General features: G+C 45.2%; 1 protein-coding gene across 2 annotated transcripts; it reads right to left on the reverse strand.

Annotated features, from left to right (window-relative positions):
• Window positions 1-7: 7 nt before the first annotated feature.
• camsap3 (calmodulin regulated spectrin-associated protein family, member 3) lies at window positions 8-21844 on the reverse strand. Of its 2 annotated transcripts, XM_077619461.1 has the most exons (18): window positions 21237-21844; window positions 16529-16794; window positions 9593-9724; window positions 9408-9503; window positions 9090-9122; window positions 7154-7292; window positions 6943-7082; window positions 6779-6863; window positions 5955-5997; window positions 5833-5888; window positions 5292-5358; window positions 3354-5220; window positions 2858-2976; window positions 2484-2755; window positions 2247-2340; window positions 2022-2140; window positions 1543-1661; window positions 8-1475 (listed from the first exon to the last, which is right to left on the reverse strand). In XM_077619461.1, the coding sequence occupies exons 1-18, from the start codon at window positions 21361-21363 to the stop codon at window positions 1176-1178; spliced, it is 4074 nt and encodes a 1357-aa protein (XP_077475587.1). In that variant the 5' UTR covers window positions 21364-21844; the 3' UTR covers window positions 8-1175. The 2 variants fall into 2 exon arrangements, with proteins under 2 accessions (XP_077475587.1, XP_077475589.1); XM_077619463.1 differs by lacking the exon at window positions 9090-9122 and having other exon boundaries at window positions 21237-21842.
• Window positions 21845-21954: the final 110 nt, after the last annotated feature.

The raw sequence follows: 21954 nt of genomic DNA on the forward strand, positions 1-21954 counted from the left end.
GGGTAAATGATTTAAAATTGATTTTTATTCTGGTCCTGATGCAAAGGAGAGTCAATGAATGAAAGAATCGTACACATACTGGCAAAGATTTGATGACAGGGGAAAAAAAAAAGAAAAAAAAACGTTACGACAGCAATGGAAACTACCTGAATGGACAAAAAAATGACATTAGTAGAACCTGAAATGAAACATCAAATCTAAATCAAACTAAATAAATAGACCCCCTGGCTGGCAAGGATTTTCAAGGGAGGATTGCACAGAATCAAAAAAGTTATTGCATAACCACATACTACTCTTGATAAATAAATACACATCCATAGTCTAGGTGCACATTCTTGTTTTTTTTTCGTCTTTTTATTTTATTTCATAATTTTCCTGTCTTCGCGTCAGTAATTAAAACGTCAACGTGTTTGGAGGCAAACCGTGATTTTCAAGAGGCCAGCCAAAGGAAGCGGTTAGGGGCCAATTGACCATGGCGTAAATGAAGCGTTACGGTCCAAAGTTAGGCCTTTTACATTCCTCCGATTTGACACGACGGAGTCTAAATGGACCGAGCGGTTGCTACGACCCACAAAAAACCCGAACAAACATGAATGGGATCGATTCGTGGTCATAGACACACGAGAAAAATGTCTCACTCTCTCCTCTCCCAAACGCACGACTAGCTTATTCCCATGTGTACAAAAAGCGAAATACACAGCGTCTATTTGCAAGCAAATGATTCCCCCCAAAGAAAAAGTGATCAGCATTCATGACATGTCAAATCAGCATTGGTTAGCAGAGTATAAACAAATACTAGCCCTCCTTCGTGGTTTTCTTTCCAGTTTCTGGGAAGAAGCGCCTGCCGATGGAGGCGAAATTCCTCCGGCAAAGACGAGTACATCCAAATGTCTTTGTCGCAAATTCAAGCCCTAAAGAGGAGAAAAGGCAGCGAAAAAAAGGGGAAGCGGGATTGAAAAGCGTGGGTAACGCAGCCCCAAACACTGTACAACGAAAGGCAAGGCAGTGAAGTCAGGTTGTCGCGTCCAATCGGCAATCCGGGAGCTCTGAGAAGGGAAGCGATTAGCCGGAGAAAAAAAAAATCCATTTCTTGGCACGTAGCGTTGTTCTCGCAGGAAAATCATCCCCAAGACAGGCCGGGATGGAAAAAAAAAAGCTGAAAAGCCAAGGTGTGGTTATTTGGGGGTGCCGAGCTTCTTGGGAGTCCCCGGGCGCTTTTGCCAAAAGTGTCCCGGGATGGTGACGGCGTCCACGCTCATGGACATGGTCTTGGACGGGATGGCGGTGAACTGCTTGCGGTCGGAGCTGTACTTGTAGATGGACTCCACCATGTCCAGCGTGATGAGCCGCGGGCCGATGCCGGTCAGCCGAGTCATTTCCTCCGTCTCGGGGTTCATGGTGTAAACGGCGCGGAACTGGCAACTGGCGTCCCGGAAGAGGATGAGGAAGTGGTTGGCCGTGCTCTTCTCCATCTCCTGGGAGGAAAAAAAAAAAAAGCACGTCAGGACGGACGTGGGCGTGGGATGTCAGCGCTCGGCTCACCTCCACAATCTTGTTTTTCTGGGGTTCGTTGACTTTGCCGGCCAGGCAGCAGCGCGAGATGGCGTTGTGGATGATGAACTTGTTGGACTTAAAGCTGGGCTCCTTATATAGCTTTGGTCCTAAAAAAAAAGACAACAACAACAAAAATAGGATTTCATTAAGAAGGTGCCATTATCTGTTCATTTGTTTGTTTGTTATTGTTATTTGTCCACTTCCCTACTTATTGTGTTGACTACTTATTTACTGATTATTTATTTGTTTGTTTGTTATTGCTATTTCTGCACTTCATGGTGAAAGCTTTAAATTTCTTTATACTTGTAAAATGACAAAATAAGTCACTGCGAGTCACTTCAATTTCTGGAGATGGTTGGCTCTCTCAAGGGTATTTTTTTCTTCTATGCACCTTGACCTTGACTTTCTCTGGGAACCTTATCGCCCCACAAAAAAGACGGACACTCTGAAGCCAATAGTTGACCTACCCGTGTACTCAGGGATGGAGGTGGAAGAGGAAATCGTGGAGCCGTTGTCCCAGTCCCGGTCTCCGTTGTGAGTACTCATTCGTCCCGGGGACATGAGGCGGGAAGGAGAGTGCGAACGACTAGCGAGAGGGAAGCACAAGTGAAGCGAGGAATCAATGTCTGTTTTTAGACCAATTGGTGATGGTGTTCGTTATTAAAAGCACGGAAAATGGAGAGTCCAGTTACCTGCCAGAGCGCCTGACGGTTAAGCCTCCAGATTCATTTGCCATGGAGGACAAGTTCATCGTGGACTGGGAGTAGATCTTATTTAGACGGTTGCCTAAAAAAAGAAAAAAAAGATGATTGGCAAGTAAAAGTTGCCATGACAGTAATGATTAGTTTTTTAATCTATATTTTTTAAACTGTGGTATCGATACAAACATAATAATAAATATGAAGGTTTAATTCCAAAAGCCTAGTTACCGACAAGACCCTTGACGGGGCTGTGCCCGAGGGCCGAGTCGTCCCTGAAGACGCTCTTTGGTCTCTGTTTCTTGACGCCGCGCACCGTGGTGGGCTTCTGCCGGAGGACCTTGTCCAGGTCCTCCATGATCTTCAGCTGATGCCTGCGCTCGTACTCCTGCCGCGTGAAATCTCCTCTCCGCTGGGGCGTCCCCTCGGCCGGGGGGGTTCCCGGGGTTCGGGGCCCCTCTTCGTTCTTGGCCCCCCAGCCCTCGATGTTCATCCACTGAGGTCTGTTGAGGTCGGAGCAGAAGGTCGGCGAGGATAGATAGAATCGTCGATAGAAACCGGGGTAATATTAAAATGATGAATGCAAATAGTGGGCGGAGTCTCACTTGGATTCCTTTTCCTGCTCCAGCTTTCGTCTCTTCATCTCCTCGGCTCTCTTCTGCTGTTTCTCAAGCAAGGCCGCTCTTTTCTGCGCCATTTCGTCTTCCGGTCGTTCGTTGACATCCTAGCGACACGAAGCCATTTGAAAATGGTGGAAATGAGCCTATTTGTCGATCTAGAAATCAGACTTTTTGTCACTTTGGCCAGGCTGCGAATGAAGACTTTGCCACGAGTCATGAACGTTTTTTTCAATTATTACCACGTACGATGATTTTTCCTTAAGATTTTCCCTTCAAAGTAACACATTTGTACTCCCTATTAAAAACATGAATATGGAGGTGAAAATTGTGAATCAGGGGGCGGCTTATACGAGAGAAATTGTAAAATTCAACGATTTTAAGGACAATTTTAAGGGCATGGCTGATACGAGGAGGCGGCTAATATGTGAGATAACACGGTAATTAATTTCTTACAACGCAGGTAGGTTTTGAGTCCTCCTACCTTAAAGAAGAAGCCGAGCCCTCCCTTCGTTTCTGGCTCGTTCCGGTCACTCCCGGCATCCGAAAAAGGGTCCGCAGCCACCTCGTCATCCTCCGCCTCGCCTGGCAAGGAGGACAGTGAGATTTCCACGAGGCTGCTCCGTTTTCCGTTGACCAGCGTCGGCGGGGCGTCGCTCTCGAAGGAGCATTCCGACGGGGCGCCGGAGCTCGAGCCACCGGTCGCTGCCGCCGCCTCCTTCCTGTTGGCCCGCGAGAGCCGCGGGTCGGCGTCCGGGCCGAATATACTCTCGTAGTCGGCCGAGCCCGCTTCGGACAGGGCGTCGTCCACCGAGGGTCGTCGGGTCTGCGTGAGCGTCGCCGGGGAAACGGGAGTGGCCGCCAAAGAGCGAAGTTCGTCGAAGCTGTCGGAGTCGCCGATGGAGAAGGAGGATGACGTCTGGATTTGGTATTGCGAGGGGTTCCCGCGGCGTAGGTGCGGAATGCGGTCCACGCTCTGGGGCGTGTTGATGACCCTGGACAGGGCCGGGGGGCGGCCGTGTTTGGGGCTCTTTGGGGGCGCGGACTGAGTTCTGCGGTGGACCGCTTTCGGGGACTTGGGAGGTGTCGCGTGGTTCGCCGGCTTGCGGGACGGCGACAGGGAGGCGGGGTAGAAGTCCTTGCCGGAATCCCTGGGGATCCGCGCGGGGGAGGCGGAGCTGAAGTCCTTGCCGGAATCCCTGGGGCTACGCGCCGGGGTGGAGGTCTTGGGGCTGGGCAGGATGACCCAGGACGCCTTCTTCTGCACCAGTTGGTTCTGCTGTTCCGTGAGACGTTGCATGTCGGTCTGAAGCGAACTGAGGGCCGCCGTCAGCTTGGACACGGCGTTGTTGTAGTCGCCGAGCGGCGCCGTGGCTTTTTCGCCCGCCTGCTCTTTGGCCGGCCCGCTTTTGGCAGAGGGGGGCCGTTCTCGATCCCCGGCGCCGGTCAACCGGGAAAGGTCCTCCTGGGTGGAGGAAGTGCCCGAGTGGCCTCCTTGGGCCTCGCCATCGTCACCGTCCTCGCCGTCCTCTCGCTCCTCCTTCTTCAGCTGCAGGAAGGCACTCTTGCCCAACCTTTGCCGGTGCTTGGCAAAGATGCCCTCGATCCGCTTCTTCTGGGCTTCGATAGCCCGCCGCTTCTCCTCCAGGCGGACCCCGAGCTCGGACATTTCGTTGTTGAGCCCGGGGCTCTTGCCGGGGCTTTCTTCGAACTTCACGTCCCACGAGGCGGCGCGGGGAACGGACGCGTCGCCGCCGGCTCGGCGGGGATCGCCGCCTTGCTTCTTTTTGCGTTCCGCGAAGCTGGTCATCTTGACGCCGCTGTCCGACGCCGAGGACCGAGCCCGCGGCGCGTCTTCGGACGCGTCAGAGTCCACGCTGCCGTCCCGCAGGACCGAGTCGTCGTCGCGAGAGCACTCGGACGCGTTCCTGGTCCGGGCGGGCTCTTCGGCGGCCCGCCGCCCCATTCCCGAGGGCGTCGGGGCGGAACGACTGACCGGGTCGGCGGGCCTGTCCGGAGAGTGCAGGTAGAATCCGTCGGGGGCGCCGTCGGGATGCAAGCGGGGCTCCAGCTTCCGCTCGTTGTGAATGATCTGAAGAGCCTCTTCGATGGTGGGAAGCTCCCCCGCCTCCGCTTCTCCGACGCCGTTCTCCGCTCCCGTCGGAAGAGCGGCGCTGGCGCTCGGCGCGGACCAGGACGCCCTGTGCACGCCATTGGAAGCCAAGTTGCTCCCGGCCCGGTGAAGCTGGTCCGAGCTGACGGAGCGCGTGATGATCGGGTCGCCCATCACCACGTCCACGTCGCTGTCCAGGCCGAAGGGAATGCTGAAGGAGATGGCCGACAGCGGGCGGCTAGTCAAAAAAAAAAAAGAGAGTCAGCCTGGCTAGAATCCAAAAGGTGACGGCGTGGTGAACAGACGCACCTTTTTTTGCTCCACGTCTTTGCGACTCCTTCCAAGTGAGACATTGAGGTAGACTGATTCAAAGACCCTGAGCACAGTCAAATCAAAAAGTAAAAGCATGCACACGTTGTCCAACTCCAATTCCGATTCCTACGCTGGCAACAGTTTAACTTTTGAACGCAGCACACCTTCACTGACACGTGTCTGAATCTCTCTCCTGGCTGCCCTCTGGAAGGCGCTAGCGAGCCATAACAGCCAAGACAGACAGACTCAAGGACAGTTTCTTCCCAAGAGCTGTCACCATACTCAACGCGATCAAGACTTATTACTACTACTCATGACGTATATTTATGTTGACCAGTTATTTATCTATGACTATTTATTGATTTTTTTTATTATCACTATATATTGATGCCTTATCAAATTTCAGGCACATTCCAAAGCAGGTAAACAAACGCAAGGCTACAATTCAAGCACAGATACATCATTGCATGTCATACAACACAAAAACGCAAGATGAAAATAAATGAGATTTGATTTTGAACGATAGTCTGGGTCTCACCTGATGCAGGGGAGGAAATTGGAAGGAAGGGTTTCTTGAAGATAGATGGAGAAGTGCTGTAAACAAGAGATTGGTTACAGTCCCCCAAATGGCATTTGGCGATTATTTCCGAGCTATCGCACCTGTTACCGTTCACGCCCTTGGGCACTGATAACACGGAACCATCTAATGAAAAAGATCACAAAATGGAAAGATGTCATGACATATCAAGTTCACTTTGTACTAATACAGGGACTTTGGTTCCAAGGTGGTGATGTAACCTGAAAGTGCATCTTATATATATTTCTACTTTTTGAAATGAGCAGAAATAATCCATCTTCAGGGTCAACATTTGAATAGCTGTTTACTGTCGTCTAAAAGGGTCAGAAGCAAATATTTTCAGGATTTCATTAAAGAGAGGGGAAGTAAATAAGCTTTTTTATCTGCAATAATAAAAATAATAAAAGGAATAGCTGTTTACTGTCACCTGAAAGGGTCAGACGCAAATATTTTCTTATATTTTTATGATTTTATTAAAGAGGGGAAGTAAATAAGCTTTTTATCTGTAATAATAAAAAAATTAAAAAGGAATAGTGGTTTACCGTCACCTGAAAGGGTCAGAAACAAATATTTTCTTGATCTATTTAATAGGGGAAGTCAATAAGCTTTTTGCATTTGTAATAATATAATGAAAAAATCTAAAAGGGCTACTTTCCTTTATTTTTAATTAGAAAGGAAAACACAAAGTATTCTCTTGTTTAAATAAAAATAGGTTTGATTTCAATGTGATTGGATTTTTTTTCTTCTAAATGTATGTGGTCCTCGAGCTTACATGATATTTGAATTTTATTTTGGCGAGAAACATCATCAGGCGGCCCCTGTGGTCAAAAAATATATAAACCTTATGGACTTCACTAGTACCATCTTAAACCAAAAACAGCAATATTATCAAAAATGAGATCCTTACCAAACGTCTCCACTGGTTGAACAAAATCCGGCCTTTGGACTTCAAAACAGTGCAGCAACTCCGCTAGAAAACTCAACGTGTTGACCTGAGCAAAGAGCACGGAAATGGATCAACACTTTTGGATTTCATCGGCGAGAGATCATCCAGAGGACCGGCGTGGCTACCCGAAGCTCTGGTGGCGAATACAGCATGTCCTCCAGGGCCAAGTGGCAGCAGCTCTTCAGGCAGCCGTCGCAGAACTCGCGGATGAACTGCAGGTTGTACGAGCTGTCGGCGGGCGACATGCTCTCCTTCATGCAGACGTCTGGCGGGAGAAGACCACCAGAGATGCCTTGGACCGAGCTCAGAGGCGGCACCCTCGCGCACGTTCCTCACCTTCGAGTCGCAGCAAGCCGGGGCAGTAGTAATGCACGACGGCGGCGATGGCGCAGCCGGTGGACAGGTCCGGGACTTCCTTCACCGCCGGAAAAAACGGATCCTGTTTGGATTGAACTTTGTCCTTTCTATAGCGGAGCTGAAAAGCACCAATCAAAGGAATAAGATGAGTGAAAAGCACTTTGAAAATTATATTTAACACACTGTTAAGTGAACAAAATAGAGTTTTCAAATACAGGAAAGAGCCTTGTGAGAAGTCGTCTTCTGTCCTACTAGCAGGCTCAATAATAGAATCTTGTCAAAAATAAGTTAAGACTAATAACTATTAAAATTGCACAGTAAATATAACTTTTTTTATTCGTGTTTTGACTCTGCATAGTTGAAACTAATAATGTAAGGGTCCGGAAGAAGTCGTGTGTCTCAACGGAATCGCCAGACACAAAAACATTCATTTCCCGGCCCGCTTAGCCTCACAATGGGGGTGCTGGAGCCTATCCCAGCCAGTAAAGGGCAGTAAGCAGGGTACACCTGGAGTTTGTTGGCAACCAATCAGAGATAAGGAAGCAAATAAAATTTGACTGACTACTGACTAACTTTCTGGCCAAAAGCATAATGGGATTAAGGCTGTTTTGTGCTTTTCTGGGTCATTTAACAAATTGCTTACGGGTTCTGGCCCAGTCAAATAAAATCTATCCAATTGAGTAAAGTAACTTCTGAGGTGATACTGGGACTGGGCCATCGAATCTTTAAATTACATGCTCGTTTGACTTTTTTTTTTCTTTCTAACTCATTGACAGCTGAAGATGAAAAGTGCAAAAAGTACATGATGTATTGATAACATGCCAAGTCTCCAGCCTTCAGTGTTCCTAGTGAAAAAAATTAACATAATGTGACGTATAAGGTAAACAGATAACGTATTATACAACCAATATGATACGTTAGAGGTCTCCAAACCGGTCCTGGAGGGCCGCTGTGGGTGCAGGTTTTTGTTCCAACCGATCCAACACAAACAGTTTAACCAATGAGGTTTCTGCTGAAAAAAAGAAGCACCTGACTGCAATCCACCGATTGCACTTGTAGGACACCAGATTGGTGGAAAGGTTTCCTCTTACCGGTTGGAACGAAAACCTGCACCCACTGCGGCCCTTTATGGAATAGTTTGGGGACCACTGTGATACGTTGTGTAAAAAAAGGGTCAGGTAGTAAATAAATAAAGTAATCCCTCAATTATCACGACTTCACTTATTGCGAATTCACTACTTTGCAATTTTTTTTTTGCCATTATTTTTTTATTTTATTTAAAGTTCATAAAAATGTGAAAATCCACACTGAAACTCGTAAGTGGAAGCTACTCTTTCTACTAGGACCCAACACTGAAGAAAAAAACAAAAATGTATTTATTCATTTTTTTAAGTTCTAAAAATGAGAGGACTCGGCACTGAAGTTAAATAAAATATCTACTTTTTATTATTATTATTTATTTATTTTTATTTATTTTAAATAGAGGTGATCCTACTTTTTCGATTATCGCGGCCATGTCTGGTCTAAATTAACCGTGATATTGGAGGGATTACTGTACATGCAAGTACCTTCCTCTCCACAAGGAAAATTGGACCAAAACCAAAAGAGTTGCAGGAGTGAGCGCATATTCCCACAGACAGTAAACAAACCACTGCTGTTATAACATTCAGACATGCCGTGCAAGCCACTTGGCCACCGCGCTGCCGCTCGCATGCTCATCAACCGTGTCGCAGCACCTGCACTTGCTCGACTCCAAATAAATGAAATGCATAAAAAACTAACAACACACCCCAACAAAAAAAAGAAAGTAAACACCTAACCTGTCAGACATTGGCAGATACATTTGACGGCGACTGGATGGATGGATGGACGAAGGAAGAAGGAAAAGGAAGAGAGCAAGAAAAGGGAAACTTACAGGAACTAGTTTCCAGTACCAGCGAGTAGGACACTGTCAGAAGGGCATTTGAGGACAGGAAGGAGACAGAGGACAAATGGAGGACAGGAGCACAAAGAGAGATTTAAAGCCTGAAAGGAAACAACAGTCACACAAAGAAAAAAGGACAGCGATGCTTCTCGGGGGGGAAAGAAAAGGATCGTCAGATTTATTTCGGGTCGATGTGAATGTCTACCGTTGCAAAATAAGCGGACAAGTACATATCACCCCTGGCAGATATTTACAAGCTTGCAACATCAGCAGAAAGAACAAATAAATAAATAAATAAATAATACTTACAGCGGGCTGAAGGGCTTGGGCCTCATTTTCTGGGACGGCTTGAGGCGTTTGGTCGCTTTGGGATCTTTCGGAAAGTTCCCTCAGTTTCTGGTTGAGCTGACAAAAGGAATTGGAAACGTGTTAAAACAAAACTCTGCCATTCCGAAAGGTTTCTGGATTGGGATTGAGCCGAAAGCGGAACTCACCGCGTTGACCCAGTGAAGCAGAGCATCTTCCCAACTGGAAGCCCCACCCAGAAGTTCTTTCGTCTTCGCCGAGGTCACCGTCTCCGAGGCTCCCACCGCCATCAGGGCGTCCATCACGGCCAGGTGGGCACTCTGCAAAAGAAGGGGGACGTTTAAAAAATGTTTTTTAAATTCCACACTGGGTTCCTGCTAAGTGAAAAAAAAAATGGCTGTCAAAGTGTGATATGAGCAAGACTGAATATTATAATATAATATATATTAAATGCACATTTTTTACTTTGCTATTTTTAGAGGTGGAACTTGCTATAAAATGTTTAAAACTGTCTTAGACAGCCAAGACCCACAAACATTGTTGTTGTTGTTATTGCATTACACAAAGTCTCCACTAGACGTCACTAAAATCCACGTGAGTCAGCAAAATGACAGTTCAGGTCCTAAACAAGCAAACACGTCAGTTCATAGCAGGTGAACTTTGGACTTGTGTGTCCTGTCGTTAAATCATTACATTGGAAGCAGATCAGCAATTTACATTTATGCGCTATTCGAGTCCGTGGCCTTTTTTTCTTTTGTGTAGCAAATGGAGGATTATTTGTATTTTGAGTCGCAGGTCACAGACTTTCAAAAGGAGTTTATTGAATCCACGTTTTCATGCCTACCTCACCATTCCAATGGCAAGACTTAAATAAAAGACAACTCAGATAGAATGTCTTAACTGTATAAACCTGTTAGCTTGCTAAGTGGTTGCGTTTGTGTACCTCGAGACTTCAGGCTAGCTTTTTTTCCCCTGTAAGAGGTTTTGTTGTCAGCTGAATTGGACATCTGGATCCAAAAAATAAATAAAATCGCCTTGATAACATGACTGCGTAATTCACAGACCAAAAAAAATGAAAACATATTTCCTGACGTCTAAGGGACTTCTTTCCAACACCCCTGCGAGGCCCATTTTTCCAGAAAAACAACATCAGTCTCCTTCCTCATTAACGAATTCCCACACACGGCAAATTCTGGTCATGGGTTCCATTCTTCGATCCTGATCCTAATCTGTACAAATCAGTGCCTGTTCCCTTTGACGCGGCGTTAATTCCACTTTAGGGGCTACTAGACCTTCCTACGTGGAATTGGGCTCGGTCCGGCCACGTGTTCGCTCGCTCGCGTGCCGGCGTTAGCCTCGGCCGCTAAAGTGCTGACCTTTGCGGGTCGCTTGCCTGCAAGGGCCGGTCTGACAGTTTTTTTTTTTGGGGCCAACGCTGCCTCTTCCTGACGTGCTCATCGAGGGCAGGAATGCCTGGGTATGCCGGCCGGCCGGCCGCGTCTGTGGGAGCTTTACTCTCTACGCTGCAGCAGCAGAAAAATAGGACAAATGGGCCGGCGGCTGGATGCTGATGAAAGAGTGGATAATCCTCTCACAGCAGATCACCATCTGAACATATCAAGGTTAGCATAACCACTCTTATCTTATTTTTAAAAAAAAATAATGATAATAAAAAAAATCAGGGAAAGGAAATGTTAGGGCATATCGGCAGTATTTCTTTTCTCGCAAAACTTGAATAAGAGATCAAATATTGTAGATGGTGACATTGTTGTAGAATGGGAAGATTAGATAGAGTTCAAATACAGGACAAAAAAGTCAGATTTTTCCAAGAATAAAGTAGAATATGTTGTGTGGAGTTTGGATGTTCTCCCTAGGCTTGCGTGGGTTTTTTCCAGGTACTCTGGTTTCCACCCACACTCCAAAAAATATGCATGCTAGGCTGATTGGACACTCTAAATTGCCCCTACGAATGACTGTGATTGGTTGTTTGTCTCCTCATGGCCTGCGATTGGTTGCCCACCGATTCAGGATGTCCCCCGCCTCTGGCCCAGAGTCAGCTGGGATAGGCTCCAGCACCCCCATCGACCCTAGTGAGGATAAAGTGGTTCAGAAAATGAATGAATGAAATGAATAGTGGACATCGTTGTGACATTGTTGTAATGGGAAGATTAAACACTTGAAATATAGGACAAAAAAGTCAGATTTTGCCAAGAATATTTAGTATTATTTCATCAGAGAAATAAGTAGAATATGTTGTTGTAAGCAAAAGTGGAGGGGCATTGGTAAAAATTGTATCAAATGAGCATTAAACAGTCAGATAAAAAAAAATCACTTCTGAGTGTCTGTGAGCAATTTTCCTATCAGCACAAGGAATGATGCAGCAGGGAGTTTGCCTCACGAGACACTTTAAAAGGACGGCGTGATCCCAGTGAGCGTACAAAACAAAAGAAATCCATATTGCGACACGCCCACTTCCCCGCCCGGCAGACGTGGCAGCAAGAGATGAAAGCGGAAATCAGCCAAAGCAAAATGCACAAGAGGATGGACGGCCTTTCATCAAAGGTGTCATTCATCAGCTAAAATGAAAAGTGTTGGTTGGTACAATTGCCAGCCCGATTTCTCCCTAATGAGTGAGGAGCCACTCGAGAATGCGTGAGGGAGGCAGAGGTTGCCAGGTCACCATGACGACCGGCCAGCTGACCCACAATGCACCTCGGCCCCGACGGGCAAAAAATGTCCGAGCTCCCGAGCTCCTTAGTGACCTGGTCAATGGAGCAATTTGGATAGACTTCTGCAGGCAAACAAAAGCGAGGCATTTTTTTTTGGCTCGTTAAGCAAGATTATGAGGAGGGCGTGGCCCGATTATGTCTGAAATATGACTTAACTCAGCCCACCCCCTGCTCGTGCCCACTGAGGGGGAAAAAACAGGGATCAGGCAAGTCTGGGGCCCACAAGGAGTATTTTGTACAGGGGAGGGACATGTACAAAAAATAAAAATTCTAACTATGCGCGCTGGTTCAGTCATAATCGGTGAGCACAAGTATTATCAAGTATTTTATATACTCCCATCAGCTGTCACGAAATGTCGGAATGTTAAGTGAGAACGCAGATATAGGAAAGGCATTTTAGACATAAATAGATAGGTAATAAGTAAGTTAATAAATAAATAAGCGTGTTGCTGAAATATATATATATATATATATATGCATTCATACACACACATACGCATACATGCATATATATACGCATGCATACATACATATATACGCATACATATATATACGCATACATACATATATAAATATATATATACATACATAGATGTACATGTATACATATGGTAGGTCTTAACACTCAGCCATTTGTTTTGCTAAAGAGCCTGACACACACGTGTATAGATATATACATATACACACACATACACATATATATTTTTTCATGCAACAGGCTTATTTGTTTATTTATTTACTTATTTATTACCTATTTATTTATGTCTAAAATGTCTTTTCCTGTGTCTGTATTCTCACCCTCTTGCTACTGCAACAGTGAATTTCCCGAATACAGAATGAATAAAGTTATCTAATCTAATCTAAATATTATTATATAACTCACGGGTGAGTCATTATTATTTGCTTCATCAGAAGTGAAAAAATGCCTCAAGTAATTAAATAGAATTGCACAGATAAGATAATGAAATGAACATTATTTAATACTACTAATATTAATGGCAAAAAAATAGCAATTTGCCCTATAAAAGGTTAATCAAGGAAACAAAGAAATTCTGGGTTTGATCACCCATTGGGTTGATTTTCACATTTGCCAACACAGCGCTGTGATTAAATAGCCAATAAAAACAAAGTACACAACACAGTACGTCTTAGACTGTAAATTGACAAGAACTAAATGAGTTTGTCGTTGATAGGCCGACCGCTGCGCGGCGGCCCGCTGTGTCATCCAATCACGGGTCGTGACGTTGAGTCTGCGTGGCAGATTATCTCTAATCTTCACCTATCTTGATCCTCAACGGGACGCGGCGTTATGCACCCACACACATACAAACATAACCTACTATCAGCTGCTCTCCTTTCAGGGCTAACAAATTAGTTTTTTAGTAGACCTATAATTGTATCCTATAAAAATACAGCATTAGCAAAATAGCAGGCGAGGAGTTTGTATTGCCTCACGGCAAAATATACAAATATCTTTGAATGTGGCCCGCATAAGAAGCTGAAATTCAAGTTATATTGTCAGTTTTGATGCCAGATGGAGTTTAGCACTTAAGGGGTCAAAACCTGACAAATTTAAGCCAATTTGTGTAGAATTGCTGTTAACAATTTTGTAAAATAACCTTTGAAAAAAATACAATGCAATGAATTGATTGACCTTGGTTGTGATTTCTTTTTTAACTTTTATGCCATCGCTTTAGGGTCTGCAAAGTTGACTTCAGTAGGGTAAATATAAATATTACATATATTTTGGAAAACCCTGCATTATCTTTCTGGATTTATAGCTCTAAATTCAATGGATTTAATAGTTCTTAAACGTGATTAAAATCCCATTTTACAAATGAAAACAAATGCCCTGTTCCAAGTGCGTGTGAATTTTTTTGATAAGTTGCAACAATTGTATATTTTCAGCGCGGTATGACACTTTGTCCTGCTATGATCATATCGCAATGTGTGGCTTTCGTAAACAGATACTGTTGCTTTTTCAGATTCAATTCCCCTTGGATTTTTCCAAGATAATCTTGAGTTGACGCTCTTCCAGAGGGTGGCATCTAACAACGTATATCCTGCCAAGCTCTGTCGTCGTGCTGCTATGACTCATCGAGTCATTTGATTAGGGAAAAAAAGCTTCCAATTCAGTTTTTGCACTACAACGTTCTTCTCATCAGATTGGGTGAGAGATGCTTGATGCCAAGCTTTCTACTAAATCGGATTGCCGTCTTTCCAAGGCCATTGAGCGGCCAAGACCAGCACTGAGGACGCATCCATCCTTCAGTGCGGCTACCACTTGACCCACATTGCTCAGACTCGTGAGTCTCAGGCGGACAAAATAACGAGTTTGCCGGTCAGGATTTGGAGTTGGATTATTGCAGAAACACCAACATGAAAGACACCATATCTGATGAGGTGTGTCCAAAATAGGACTAAAATGAGTATGCGACAGTAAGCAATGAATATTTTACAGGAGTGACTAATAAGGACAAAATACGCAGAAACACCAGTACTAAAAACAGCTTTTTGACGACTTGCGATGACAGTATTTTTGCGGTTCGGCCACACAGACTGTAAAAACCAACAGTGTTCTGAATTTTGAGCTCTGAGATCAGTATGATTTAGCCATGCCGGATCCGGATTAGTTTACAAAGTATTACGCCGCGCTCCAATTCCTGCCACTTTCAAAACCAGGTTTTCACAAGCACGGTGATTTGCCGTCACGGACGAGTCTTACGAATATTTTGCCATTGCACGTGACTAACATTTGATCTCGCCGTCCGAAGCTAAAAACAAGCAATTTATTTGAAAAAATTAAAGAGGGTCAAGCAAAGTTCTTCTTCACTAAACTCACTTGTGGACCTTGTTATGTACATTAGCAAGCAGAGGGTACAAAAAGCAACATTCGAATGTACGACTCAATATTTACCCAGCAATAGTCCTTTTATATTATTGTGCATGACAAAATTGACCCTCACCAGAAATATTTTGCCCATTTTTCCTTTTTTGAAAGCTCATTCACGAGTCACTATGTCAATCGGTTGGTCTTAAAAATGAAATGTGGCCTTCGAGTGTCAACGTGGGTTGGCTCCTAATCTCGACGGTATCTGGAAAAAAGGTTCCCGCTGAGGTAGAAAGTTGTTTAGCGGTTCCGCGAGATTACATTACCGGGAAAACACTACTTCTTTCAGACCACTTAATTGCTAGACTACTTTAAGATGGGTTTTTTTCTCACAGTCGTCCGAACGAACGAGCGAGAGAGAGAGAGCTTCTTTGTCAAAAAAAAGGGGGGATGAGAGGGCAATCCGGTTTCTCTGGACTCAATTTACAATTTCCCTTCTATTGTCCTCTTAGGGAGCATCCATTAGAATACGTGGCTACTTAATAGACATGTCCAGAGATTAATATCCACCGTTTGAATGAGAAGAATGGCATAAAGGTGGATTGTCTTTTGCCGTCAGGGGGGGGAAAAGTGGGTGGCTGTCGTTGTGCCAGCAGCTGGATCCACTCATCCTCTGGGATGAGCAGAATGAGAGCGAGGGGAAATGTGAGGGTGGGGGAGGGGAGCACGGGGGTCTTTCAGGAGGGCCTTTAATCCCGTGAATCAAAGTACAAACAGGACCCGAATGCAACGCTACACGCGACCGGTCGGACCAGTGCGTCGTTGATTTGTGTTCATTTACTTCATGCATTTGAATTAGGATTTAACGTATTTTCTCACATATAAGCCGTATTTGTCGCTAAAAAAACGACCGAATCGAGGGTACGGCTTATATGCGCATAAATTAGACTTGACGTGCACGAAACCGCAAGGTGACAAAGACGAAATGCCTTTACGCAAGACAATGCGGCCGATACGGTCGTTTATTTCAAAATAGAGAAAAGATAAACAGATACAACGCTAAACAAAATTAATTTTGACGTCTATGAATGATCTGCAAGAAAAAAATATCTTGCATAAAACTTGAAAAAACTCACTTGTGCCTGCCATTGCTCGCTCAGGGCGCCGCCATTTTACCTAGGGATGGCAAACGAGACGGCTACGGACACGCTTCCTGGTGTACTGCTCACATGACTTCCTTTTTGAATTTGACTACGTGCAGGCAACGCCCTTTAGTGCGATGATTTTTATTGAAATTTTCCCTTCAAAGTAACACGTTTTCGCTTCCTATTAAAACCATGAATATGGAGGTGAAAATTGTGAATCAGGGGGCGGCTTATACGAGAGAAATTGTAAAATTCAACGATTTTAAGGGTACGGTTTATACGTGGAGGTGGCTAATATGCGAGAAAATACAGTAAGAGATGGACGCAAGTGAGGATACAAGGTTTAGCATGTGTAATTTTTCTTCAGTTAGCTAAACTTAAACAAGGTTTCAAAAGCACTCGGCTTGAAGGAAAACTCACCATTTTGACGGGCTGGCGTCTCAGGTCGGCGTCGGTGGGCGCCGAGTCGGGCTCTTTGGACAGCAGGCCTCGGTCGGCGAGCAGCCGCAGCAGGGCGGCGTTGTCTTTGGGCTGCGCCTGCTCTCGCCCGGCGCCCAGCAGCAGCAGGCCGTAAGCGCGGCAGTAAAGCTCCGACGACTGCAGGAGGCGCGTGACGGGCGGCTTCAGGTGCTCCTGCTCGTACTGGTCGCGGTAGAACGGCTCTCGCAGCTCAGCGGGGACATTCTCTAATGGGAGACCAAAGCAGAGACGTCAACGTTTTGGATGAAGTTTATTAATGCAAAAAAATATCATTATTAGTCTTACTAAGGGGGGGCGTAACGTGTGCGGTCGATTGGTCGACGGTCTTTTGGTCGCTGGTCGTTTGGTCGCCCGGACCCAAACAACGGGCGACCAAAAGACCGGCGACAAAACAAGGTAAAACAAGACGGTCTACGCATGAATAAAAGCCAACAATGGCCCTGAGCAGTTTCACTGAGCCGACGTGTGAGTGTAGAAGAGTTTGTATGTACATGCGTTGTCCCTTTAAGAAGCGACGTCAGTCAGGGTCTTAACAAGTTCTCCAACAAAAAACAATCAAAGTCCGGGAAATTTGGAGCTTTTCTTTAGGCTAATAATTACTAGGGCATTAAGTATGACTAGTCATTTGCAGTTTGTATTTAGGGAATTTGAGCAACGATTTAAATGGTAATTATCAATAACCTTCCGGGCGACCAATCGACCGTGTACCGGGGCGCAAGAATATCATCATTTCATGGACACATAAATCATGGCTATACAAAATGGTCAATATTGTGGCCTACATCAGTGGTCCCTCAACCTTTTCCTCACCGTGGCCCATGACGGCATTTTTTTTAAATGACCAAAAAATAGACCAATCTCTTTTCATCGTTTTTATATTAGTGAAGCACATGAACATCAAGGCCTCTTCCCATTGCAGGTCAACCAATCTATTTGAATGTCCATGTTAAATTGAACATCATCAAAATGTGCAGTAAAGAGTAAACTATCAAGTATATACAGGGAAAAAGTGTATGATACATTATGACAGGTTAGCTCCGAATACCTTCAGCGCATCTGCTCCGACTGGTTTTCCGGCAAACAAATGACTGAAAACAAAGCTAACGCGCCCACTTTTTAACTGGTTTCTCCACATGCGGTTAAAACCTGACGCAAAGCCAACCGATTTGCAATGCAAAACAAGACACGACTTTGTACTCTCAAATTCCACTTCACTATACTTAACATCCTTTAATTACTATCTCTACGTATTCCTCCTTATTTTATAGACTTTGACTTAAAACCTGGAAATGTTTTTTTTTTTAGCATCACAGTTTGGTTAGCAATACATCGGCTAACAAGAGGTTCCGTTGATTTTTGGGCAGAAAAACTATGCTAGAAAATACACTTGCAGATAAAACGTTTAGCATTAGCTACTTTTTGCTTCCACATTATCCCAGTGACAGACCACTTAAAAGGACCTGGGTAAACAGAAAGTGTGTCTGGGTGCTTTAGATTACACCCAAGCGTGTAAACAATAGGAGGCGTCCACGTGTAATGTCATGTCATCGTAAGTCACGCAAACGATCCGTTCACTTTCGCCAAAACAAGACGCCCAGCTCCCGCGATTAAAACCACGGACGTTAAAAGCATTTTGCTTCGGGGCCTCGTTGGACCCCGGCTTTCCAACGGCTGCCATCGACGGCACTAGACGTCACTTTGTCGTTGTGGGGTCGCCAACTGTACATTTTGGGGCAATTTAGGGTCACATTTTTGCTAACTTATTGGCTGGCAAAACAGATGACTCCAACGCGCATGAAAAACTCGACCAGGAAGCAAATCAGGATGCAAATGACAAACGTCACGAGGCTGCCGAAAGGGGAGCCGGATTGGACTTCACGTGACGGCGGACACCGTGGCGCCACAAGCCAATGATTGCCATAAGTATTGACCTGGCAATTACCAAACGGGGCTCTGCGTTTGATTGCCGTGTGCGCCTTATCGAGCGTACGAGCTAGCCTGCCGGCTACAGATATGGGCGAACTAGTCACACGGAAAACACAACCATGGGGTCACGGGAGGCTCCACTTGGGGCAATCAGTACTACATTGAAAAGATTACATCACTGATCAGGAAAATAGATAAAATGAGGAATATGTATTCATCAAATGTGGTTGTTTCAATTAATTAAGCAATGATAGCCGGTAACGGTGGTCAATACGGCTAATTTTGGAGTATGGGCCGGTATCGGATGAGGTCGCAAGATTGAAACCTAACGGGTAGTCAGCCAGCCGCTCTTGTTTTTAGTATCGTTGTGCTTTTTGGCTGGTTAAAAGCCAACTTTTAAATTTAGACTCAACCTGCTGTAAGACGAGAGCTCTTTTGTGGCAATTAAATTGCTCCCAATCCTCTCGGAATGATTACTCATCCATTGACGGGCGGTCGCTATGGTGAGTCAGCAGGAGAGACGGATGGAGCTGAGCAGGATATCACCTTCTTCTTACTCTTGTTTACTCTCTAGTCATTGAGTATACAGTACAAGACTAGATCTTGCCAATGTACTCCACGCTAATGTACTCCTACACGATCTGTGTACTACATTTCTATACTAAATGCAAACAAGCCTTGAATATAGAATATTTCATGCTTGCTATTGACTACAATAGACATCCAATTCATTGAAACTGGGAAGGACGGTCAGAGAACGCCTGCTAGCGCCGTTAATGACGGCCATTGAGTTAAACGAGCTCCCCGTAGTACACGAGTCGTCTGAGTCTTTTAGACGAGAACAGGCCGATCCAGAGTTTCTGGTCTCGGCGAAAAGTCGCTCTGAGTCATTCGTCAGTCGCCCGGCGTCAAGGGCAGGTCCCGAATTCCCCACGCCGCACAATCGCGACGGCCTTCGCCCGAGTGCAAAACATAGCTCGGCGTCGGGATGACAAGACGGCGGACGGATCGTCCTCGGGGGAGGCGGGATTTGACCGTGGCGATCTTTGAGCCGGCGGAACTTTTGCAAACCGGAGGCCCGGGAAATGACTTTGACCTAGAGGGCGGGGCTAGGAAAGGAGGGGAGGGGGGAGGGCAAACAGAGCGGCTACTGCGGGGGGATCCGGACGGAGCCTGCAATTGTGTAAGCGAGCTTTGTTTTGTACATAACACGCTACACCACTCACGCCCTCTCAAGATTACCAGGATTAAGCGGAAAACGTTACCACAGCGCACCTGGACCGAAAAAAAAACTGAAATGTGATTTCTTGGGAAAAAAAAGATTTGAGACAAATTAACGGAACAGAAAAATACACTGATAAACCGCAAAAGTCGACGCAAAAATCTTTTGCAGTATGGAGAAATCTGCAAATGGGTTCTAGTCCATAATTGCAGAGCTCCATTTTGTTAGCTATTTAGCGTTAAGAGACTTTTAAAAAGGTGGAAGGCATCTTATGATTCTTAAGTTATTTTTTTTTCCAAAGATGGGTGTGTTGGTGAGTAATAATAGCCTTGGGTCATGAAATTATAACAGCTAGTGTTCCCTTACTAGCGTTAGTAGTGTCCTATTATGCCTGTGAGGAAGTTGACAACGATACACGGAACGTCTATTTCAACTGGGAGGGCTACCAGTAAAACCTGAAACCATCATGTTAACGCGGTACTATTCAAAGTTTGCTACTCTCCATAACATTAAATATGCAGTTTGCGTTTTTTTTTTTTTTTTATAAATGTAGTGTACACATTGTAAACCCTCAGCCTATGAAACATGAGCACTCCAATTGGATTTTGATGTCTAGAACTCAAAATTTAGAGGTAATAGGATATTGCAATATATGTACACTACTGAAACCATCTTTATATCATAAAGACAGCCAACAAAGAGAGCTCAATTTTAAACAAAATACTGAAATTCTTCCGTTTCCTGCATTGATTTAACATACCAGCCTTCCCAGCTGAAATGGTTTTAATGTCAATAACTGTCAATGACAGTGAAACAATCAAATAATCCAGCACTATTAGAATACTACCCCCCCAAAAATATACGCGACTGAAACAAACTTGTCAAAACAAAGAAAATATGACTCATCAGCTAACAGTCAAGAAAATCACAACCAAGATAACTACATTCATCACATTTACACTAAAATACTGTCATTGCCCATTTTTTTCTAACATTTATCACAACATGTTGGCAGGTTCTTGACCCCTGAGCTAATTCAGTTAGCTTCTAAACTGACTTGCTCCATCTGGTGTTAAAGAAGAGATGCAACAGAATGTTGACTGAATTGAAGCTTCTTGCTATGGGTCCATAAACCCCAGGCAGTGGGCCGCATAGGGCTCGCGAGCCACAGTTTGGCTAATGTCAAGTGTTACAGGGCCTGTCATCCTTGAGAGGCAGCACATTATCCACGCCCAAAATGGCATTTCCCACCAGATAAAAAGCCATTCTAAAGGACTTGTCCTTTTTAAAGATAAAATAAAATAATGTCGAGGCAACACAAGCTGAAGCAAAGCGTGCTTTCTCGCGTTCATTGACGTCTCTTTGTGCTCAAAATCGCTGAGTAGCCCATAAAAAGCGCTCATGAAAAAAGGTGACAAAAGCTCATTTTCAACATATAAAATCACGGAAAAAAAGCCACCGAAGCAACAAGCATCGTCTTCGGGGCCTGCGGAACCTTACCTGCGCTGCCGTAGGACTTCGCTAACAACCAGGCGACACTTGAGCATATTTTGGCTTTCGTGCAGTCATACAAATCCAGCGGCTTGATTTCGGGGACCACAAAAGTCTTCCGAATGAAATCCACCATGGCGTTGTGAAAAAAAAAAGCAAACAAACAAAGTGTTAGTAAAAATAAAGGCCTCCAAAAGAGAGTAGAAAAAGCTCTAAACACGCATTGTCGCCAATGACGGCTGGGAATACGGATGTGTTCGAGGGATTAAGTCAGGGGAAATGTCCGAAGCGGAGCCTGCTAACGTCGTCCTGCTCGCGGTTCTAAGCCGGCCGAACCTCCGCGGGACGTTCCTCGGGGCCGAGGCGCCGGGAAACGGGGTTAAAAGCCGACTCTAGTGCGGCGTGTCCCCTCGTTGGAGCGACCGCATAGCGTTCTGCAATGTTGGCGGAGTGGCTTCGGCGTCGTGCCCCGCCGATGATGACGGGACTACCTGGGGCACGCCGGGGACGTCGCTCAAGCGGAGGACCAATAGAAAGACACGTCTCGGTGAAAGGGGGCGGGATTTGTAGCGGATGTCGACGGTGCTTCACAGGTGCTTTCGCTGCAGGGCCAAATGATTTAAATTAAATATGATACGTATAATGTACTTCGGAAGTGAGACGTTTAACCGCAGGAAAAACAAAGCGAATGTATTCAACGCATTATATCATAACACGGATTTATGAT

Source organism: Stigmatopora argus, chromosome 14 (genome assembly GCF_051989625.1).
Source record: "Stigmatopora argus isolate UIUO_Sarg chromosome 14, RoL_Sarg_1.0, whole genome shotgun sequence".
NCBI classification, from domain to species: Eukaryota; Metazoa; Chordata; class Actinopteri; order Syngnathiformes; family Syngnathidae; genus Stigmatopora; species Stigmatopora argus.